Source organism: Lathyrus oleraceus, chromosome 1 (genome assembly GCF_024323335.1).
Source record: "Lathyrus oleraceus cultivar Zhongwan6 chromosome 1, CAAS_Psat_ZW6_1.0, whole genome shotgun sequence".
In the NCBI taxonomy this organism is placed as follows: Eukaryota; Viridiplantae; Streptophyta; class Magnoliopsida; order Fabales; family Fabaceae; genus Lathyrus; species Lathyrus oleraceus.
The window spans coordinates 404,179,474-404,187,810 of record NC_066579.1 but is presented as its reverse complement, the minus strand read 5'-3'; the positions used below and the strand labels follow the sequence as shown (position 1 = coordinate 404,187,810).

Sequence of the window (8,337 nt, the reverse complement as noted above, 5' to 3'; positions counted from 1 at the left end):
ATAATTTGTTTAGTTAAGTTTGACCCATTGTTTTAACAGTTGGATATTACAATTATCCCATCGCACCTTACTAATATATAGAGCGGTGCACCTCGCGTAGGCGAAACCTACACTATCCATTACTAGTCTTGATGAGTGTTAAAACTTGGAAAGCATAAACTTAATATTTAATTTTGAGGGAATTGCAATTTTTCTGATCTCACCGGCTTGTTTATCATATAAACCGTCTCTCACATGCATCAACATACATTCACATGCATCAACATACATACAAACAAAATGAAACAGTTATGGCCCCTAGCGCAATTGTTCTCCCAAGCCAATGAGAGAACCTAAGCTAACCTACAACGATCTAAGCTTCTCCAAGCAAGATCTTCAAGGTTGTCCTCCTTTGACACTGACTTCTTTGCTTTCTTCATATCATTACATTACATGAAAGAAACTCGTTTTACATACGAGGGAGTGAGATGAGAAAAGAAGTTACATTTGGGAGATTAAGAGAGAGGCACGACACGCAGGTCGTATTTTAAAACCCAAAACAAAAACAAAGGAAAACTAAGGCCATAACCGATCACCACAAGACAATAATAAACACTTTATTATTATTATTAATTCCTTTAATTAATAAAATCAAATTAAATTTCGATGACCGATCACATTACGCAGAGTTAGCCGGGGGTCCGCTGCCCGGACAGCGGGAACGGGTGTTCCGCTGCCCGGTCAGCGGACGGGGGTCAAGGGGGCAGGGGTCAAGGGGGCAGCGCCCCTTGCGGGGTCGAAGGGGCAGCGCCCCTGCTCAAAAATTTTAATGAACAATTCATTTAAAATTGACGTCGTTTTTCGTATCAACACTTGATACTTCAAAACACTTTTTCTAGCCGAACGGGTGAATTTTTCCTTGCGTTAACCGGTTAACCATATGCGTTAACCGGTTAACACTGTTTGAAAATATTTAGAAAACTCTTTTCTACCTTGCGTTAACCGGTTAACCAAATGCGTTAACCGGTTAACACTGTTTGAAAATCTCAAAAAATTTATTTCGCATTCCGTTAACCGGTTAACCATATGCGTTAACCGGTTAACACTGTTCCAAAAATTTAAAAAAATTATTTCGTATTACGTTAACCGGTTAACCATACGCGTTAACCGGTTAACACTGTTCGGAAAAGTGTTTAGGACGCACAACTCTTGTGCAATCAAACCCCAATCGCATAACTCTCTAACAACACAACCCTTGTGTCGTCACTAACCCTGATGCACCAATTTCAGACCGTCAAACACATCTCGATTGTTAATTCAGTATGATTGATCAACATGTCATTGCTTCACCATACTAATGTCGGATCAAGAAGCAAATGACCATTGATCGCTCAAAGGAAAACAATCATCGAGGGTTTGAATGAACGAAACAAGAACACTATATCATATATAATGTATTTTGCATCAGGATTACATATATCACATATATGTAACTTGATCGATCTCAATTTAACCTTTGATTCATTCTGTCTTTAATCATATTATTACAGAACAAAAACAGTTATCAGATTCATGGTTTCGTAACCAGGCTCTGATACCACTGTAGGAGAATGGCCATCCAAGGCGCAGCGGAATTTAAAAATTTCTCCATTAGTGATCCTTACGAATGAGCATGATCAGTGATAGAATCGTTACCTCTTGTGGCGATTCAAACCTTTGGTGCAGATCTCTGATTATGATCAAAACCTTTGATACAGATCCACGGGGCGATCACGAACGTTGAACGATGACAACGTCTCTACTCAGTCCACACGAACGGATTCCTTCAATCGCAGTGCTAGCTGTTATGAATGAAGGCTTTGAGTGAGAGAAAGAGGGAAACAAAATTCCAAGTCTCTACTTGAATTTCTGTCTGAGTGAATTAGAGTGACCATGCTTCTACCCAAGGGGTTCTATTTATAGAACCACTTGTGTGGGCTTCAAGCCAAAAAGCCCACTTAAGTGCATTTTGGCCCATATCTCATAATATGCCAAAATCACTTAAGTATTTGGTACCTTACCATATTTCGTCTCCCACTTAAGTGCACCGTACCTTACGGTGTTCCTTAATTATTCTATCTCTCATCAATCCGTCCTTTGTGTGTGACCCTATAGGTTTTCGCGACGTTGGCAATTATATTAAATCACGCATTTAACATAATACACAGTGAGCGGTATCTAGCAACACATCACTGCTACCCAAGTCACGATAATGTCATGTGATCTGACAAAACCTCCTGTGATAATAATTATGTGTATAATTACCCCTTTGCCCTTATGTCTATATTGAACATAAGGTATAGACCATGTCACCCTTGTCCAGTTCAATATTGGGCCCATAGACATTTATCCTGTTACGCAGGATTGGCAAATTCCATCTAGGACACTCATGTCCCTCAGCATGCTTCGTGGAGTACCCATCAACTGTCTTTATGGTTATCCAGTTACGGACAACGTTGGATCAGCAATAAAGCACTCGACTCTACATCTAGGATCCATAGTGGTTTCAGGTCGAAGAGTGGTATACACTATTATCACCATGAGAATAACTTATGACACTTTGCATAACTTTCTATATAGTATTCTCATAGCGGGTCAATCCGGTATAAATATTACTCCTAATATTCATACCTATATTTAAGACTTGATAACTCTTTATCCATGATCCATGAGATGTGATCATCAATCTACAAACATAATAGTCTTAATGCTTTAATGTTATCCCACATCATATTAAAGCTCGACTACGGATACTTTAAGAACAGCGCCCTTATGTTTAATGTGTTCTCATGATTAAGTCACACTTAATACATTAAACGGACTATCTATTCTAGGGACTTTATTAATCAACCATAATAAAGAAAATGCCTTTTATTATTAATAAATAATTCGATACAAGTACCAAAAGTATTGGCCTCTAGGGCTTACACCAACAATAAATACATTAACAAATCGAGTAATCCCCTCTCTGGATTACATCACACCAAAATCACAAAATGCACATTATCAATCAACAGTGCAACACAAGCATGCTAATAATTCATCTCAACAAAATTATATTTCAAACATGCAACAATACAACAAACATAACTCAAAATAATCCATATTTATGACATTCACATATTTCTTACTTCTGCTCAACGGTTAACATCTTGCCATAGCAACGTATAATTTAATGCAACTCAAGTATTCAATCAATCTCCTCAATTAGATTATTATTCATACATGCAACAACACAATAGTCATAAATATCATCTCAATACATAATGACATCATCACACACTACGCCAAAAAGTGCTTTTGGCAGCACCAAAAAGAAAGCGCTTTTTAAAAAAAGCGCTGTAATAGCTTGAAAAAAAATTCGCCTATGCAAAGAAAGCGCTTTTAAGGTAAAAGCGCTCTTATAGGTCTCCACTTATGAAAGCGCTTTTAAGGTAAAAGCGCTCTTATAGGTCTCAGTCTCACATCTATGAGTTTCACACTTATGAAAGCGCTTTTAAGGTAAAAGCGCTCTTATAGGTCTCATGGGTTTCACACTTATGAAAGCGCTTTTAAGGTAAAAGCGCTCTTATAGGTCTCAGTCTCACATCTATGAGTTTCACACTTATGAAAGCGCTTTTAAGGTAAAAGCGCTCTTATAGGTCTCATGGGTTTCACACTTATGAAAGCGCTTTTAAGGTAAAAGCGCTCTTATAGGTCTCAGTCTCACATCTATGAAAGCGCTTTCATGGTAAAAGCGCTCTCATAGGTCATTTATAAAAATTATAATAAATCTAATATTACAAAATCCCTGACTTTCAGAAATCCCTCTTTCACTCTCTCTCGTTCGAAGCTCTCGCTGCCCTGGAAAAAATTCCACAGAGTACCTGGAAATCTCAACGATAAACACTGCAAATTTGAAAGAGACTGCATTCGAAAGAGAAGGATTCAATACCTGGAAATCTCATTGCGTTTTAAGGTTAGGTTTTCGTGTCTTTCTGTTTTGCCCTAGAAGTCAAAGAATAGGTGGTCGATTTTGGTTTGAATGGACTTGCATTGCTACATTATGGGTTATTTATTCCTCATTTCTCTCTATAAATATTCCAGAACCTTCCTTCTTACAGTCAGTGTCCGAACTCCGATCTCAACCATCCATTGTAAGTTCCGCCACCAAACTCTCAAATTTCCACTCCGTTTTCCTCTTTTTGATTCTGATCCGTTTTGTTTCTCCTTGAATTTCAACGTGATTGATTCATTGTTTCAGATTTGTGTAAAGTTGAAGAAAATGGCGACAAAGAGAAGCGTTGGAACATTGAAGGAAGCTGATTTGAAGGGAAAGAGGGTTTTCGTTAGGGTTGATCTAAACGTTCCTTTGGATGATAACTTGAACATCACCGATGATACCAGAATCCGTGCTGCTATTCCTACCATCAAGTACTTGACTGGTTATGGTGCTAAAGTCATCCTCTCCTCCCATCTGGTAACCCTTCTATACTCTCTTTGCATGACTGTAATTTGTGTTTTCATTAGATTGATTACTTTTACTAGTTTTATCTTTGTTAATCATACTGCAAAGATTCGGTGTTGTTGTTATGGCTTTTGTTGTGATTTAAGTTAATTTTCCATTTGAGTTAGATCCGGTAAATATTTTAATTTAAAGGTTGAAGTAATGGGTATGTGGTTTCTGTTTTAATTTTGCTTATTTTGCATATTTCAATGTTGAGATGTATTGAAGAGGAGTTTGAGAAACTATGAATGTTTGATAGTAGTAGTAACTTGAAATTAATTCTTGAATGTGTTGTTTTCAGGGACGTCCAAAGGGTGTAACACCTAAGTACAGTTTGAAGCCCCTTGTACCAAGGTTGTCTGAACTTCTTGGATCCGAGGTGTGTGTTTACTAAACTGGTCTGTTTGTTCTATTTTGGGATTCTATCAAACCATTCTTATTTGCTGGTTTACTTTTTTTTTAATTATGTTGATTTCTCTTGATTATTATAGGTTACGATTGCTGGTGACAGTATTGGTGAGGAGGTTGAGAAGTTGGTTGCACAAATTCCAGAAGGTGGTGTTTTGCTTTTAGAGAATGTGAGGTTCCACAAGGAAGAGGAGAAGAATGATCCTGAATTTGCCAAGAAGTTGGCTTCCCTTGCTGATCTTTATGTGAATGATGCATTTGGCACTGCTCATCGTGCTCATGCTTCTACAGAAGGTGTTGCTAAATACTTGAAGCCCTCTGTTGCAGGATTCCTCATGCAGAAGGTATGTTGGAAGTAAATGTAATTCCATGATATATTTGACAGTGTTGTTAATTAGTGGCTATAGTAGAAGCAATGCTATAGAACTATAGTGAACATCACTATTTTTGTGATATTTATTCATTGTATGCGATCTTCATTACAGAAGAAGAATGGGTTGCTTTTGTAGCCCAAAGAAGAGACGAAAATTTCAAGAAAGTGAGTGCCACAAATCGCGAGAGAGCGTCAAATCCCACGTATGCATACAAAAAAGGGCGTTTGGGATATGCACGCTTAGAGGAAAAAATTGTAAGTATACAAAAATGCTACGATCTTATTAATTGTCTCAATGTGTTATAATTGATTATCTTATTATTTGTGTCAATGCGTAGTTAGACGAGGGATCTTCCAGTGACTTCTTTGCCAAAAAAAGTGCTTTTGTGCCTCGATACCAGATATCTCTTGAAACACTTGTTGACTCATCAGATATGGCAACAGCTGGTGCTATTCGCTTACTGGATATGGAGGAAGATATCTTTGGTTATTCATGCACTGAAACAATCGGAAAAGAAGATCTGGAACATATTTTTCGGCATCAAGAATTAGGCCGTATAACATATTAGTTTTGACTTGTGTATAGTTCTTTATAATTTTAGTGATATCTTTAATTTCATGGATAGATTAATGTGTTCATTCTTGTGTTGGTTTGCTTTAAAAAATTACAAATGCTTGAATTATGACTCCAAATGTGTTCAGTGCCTATCTATCCTTGTGTTGGTTTGCTTGAATTATGACTCCAAATGTGTTCATTCTTGTGTTGGTTTGCTTGTGTTGGTTTAAAAAATTACAAATGCTTGAATTATGACTCCAAATGCTTGAATTAGAGAGGCTTGATTTACAGGTTTATGGGATTATTCCCAAAAAATATTACAGGTTGAAATGGTAGGCTTAAACTGAAGGCAGCGTTTTGTTATTTTACTAGAGGAAAAGACAGCGCTTTTTAGTAAACAAAAAGCGCTGCTAAAACCTATAGCAGCGCCACCTACGGCAGCGATTTTAAGCGCTTTTAAAGGCCAAAAAAAGCGCTCTCATAGGTCTTTTTTGGCGTAGTGACACCCTCAATTCACACAATAACACCGTTCTAAAAACATAATCATCAAGTAGTTCATAAGGTAGTTATATGTGTTAGCTTCCGAATGCTTTGAATGATGTCTCATTTGGAATTATGGAATGAAAGTTATGGTTGAAATCGTCGGACAGTGCAACAAATATTCTGCCAGTTTGGAGTCAATACATAACATTTGTGCAATGGCTCCCAGCACGTATGTAGCGGCTCCGAGCACCTATGCAGCACTACATATTGTGCCGTTTTTTCAAAAAAAAACTGCTATTTTTGCCTAAAAAACCAATTTTTAACATATTTTGAAAGTCTTTTAATTACTGTTATAAAACCATCAAAACACTTCCTAACACCAAAATAGCTTATTTCAAACATCTATTTTCTCATATTAAAACCTCACTCTTATTAATCCCTAATTCTACCAATTAACATACCAATTCAATCACAATTTCATCAAATCATCATCAAATCACATCTCTAAAACCTTCATTGTTGCAACAATGGTGGAAAACACACATAAGTACACAGTTCAGAATTTCAAACATCAACTCATATGAAATTCACATCAAGATAATAAGGAGAATATCACTCCTCAAGAACACACACATAAATCATCTCAATCATCATCCCTATTGGAGGTTAAAGACTCATCTACTCTACCCCTCACACATAAGACATTATTGAAGCTTATTCTCCCCCCTCACCTTAGATTTTTCCAGCAAAATTTCTTCAAAGCTCTTTCAATGGATGCTCTTCCTTTGCTCTAGCCATTGCCTCTTCCTCTTTCCACCCAATTTTGATTTACGTTTGAAAATTCTCACAATTCCTAACTAACATTTTTATTAGTAACCTAATCCATCAATTAGAGGCTTCCAGCATTACCCTCACTTATTCTCCTATTAACCAAAATGCCCTTATCATCTCTAATTTTATTTTAATATACATACTATTATTTAATTATTAAAAATGGTCTCTAATAATTCTAGTCCACCTCTACCAATCTCTAATAACTCTCTACACCCTCACCTCAAGGTCACACACCCCTGACATCCAACTAACCTTTTTCTTCCAATTTGTTATGAAAGATTTTGAATATTTACAAGTATTTTGAGTTTTATTTGAGAAAATGCACTCGATGTTGATCGAGGTTTGTTTTGTATTGCGGAATAGTTGTGAAATGATTTTGAATTGAAAATGAAATGGTTTAAAATTGGAGTGGGTGTTGAAATGTTTTAGAAAGTTTGAATGATGAACTTGGTGTTGAACAAGTATTTTTATTGTTTGAAAAAAATTGATTTTATTTTGTCTATTATTTAATTAATTTGATTAACGATCTATCTAAGGAAAAAATAAAATCAAGAAAATAAAGTACAAATTACAAACAAATGATGGGGAGTACATTTGACATTTTGGAGAACAATGAAATAAAATATATAACAAACAATAAGAATAATATGCAACTACCCAATCAAAATAAATAATAAGCAAAACAAATTAAATGAAATGAAATAAAAGAGGAAAAGGGCAAAAAAATTGAAATTAAAGGGATGCATGTTAGTATGGGGGTGCAAAGCAAAGAAGCATGGCCTAAGACCCATCCAACTAAACCAAACCCTATTTACTAAACATAATAACAACAATAACAATAATAGTTTTTTACCAACTCAAAAACTCCACACAATCAAAAGAACAAAGAGACAAAGACATAATGATTTTTATCCTAGTTCACTTGAAATCAAAGCTACTCCAATCCATCCGCCAAGGTGATTTTGCCTTATACACAATGACTTAATCCACTATAACCAAACATATTACAAGGGAATCACAAAGAACAACTTTCTTCGTATTCTCAAGGATCCGAATACAACTTAGTCTCCTTAAGGAAATCACAAGGAATAACTTTCTTTGTCTTTTCAAGGATCCGACTACAACTTAGTCTCCTTAAGAAAATCAAACAAACAAGTTTAAATACAACTTTTTGTGTTA

General features: G+C 36.0%; 1 protein-coding gene across 1 annotated transcript; it reads left to right on the top strand.

Moving 5' to 3' along the window:
- Positions 1–4,084: 4,084 nt before the first annotated feature.
- Positions 4,085–5,286, top strand: LOC127075594 (phosphoglycerate kinase, cytosolic). The gene is made up of 4 exons (XM_051017048.1): positions 4,085–4,154; positions 4,262–4,477; positions 4,806–4,883; positions 4,996–5,286. Exons 2-4 carry the CDS (start codon positions 4,283–4,285, stop codon positions 5,269–5,271), a joined length of 549 nt encoding a protein of 182 aa, XP_050873005.1. The 5' UTR covers positions 4,085–4,154; positions 4,262–4,282; the 3' UTR covers positions 5,272–5,286.
- Positions 5,287–8,337: the final 3,051 nt, after the last annotated feature.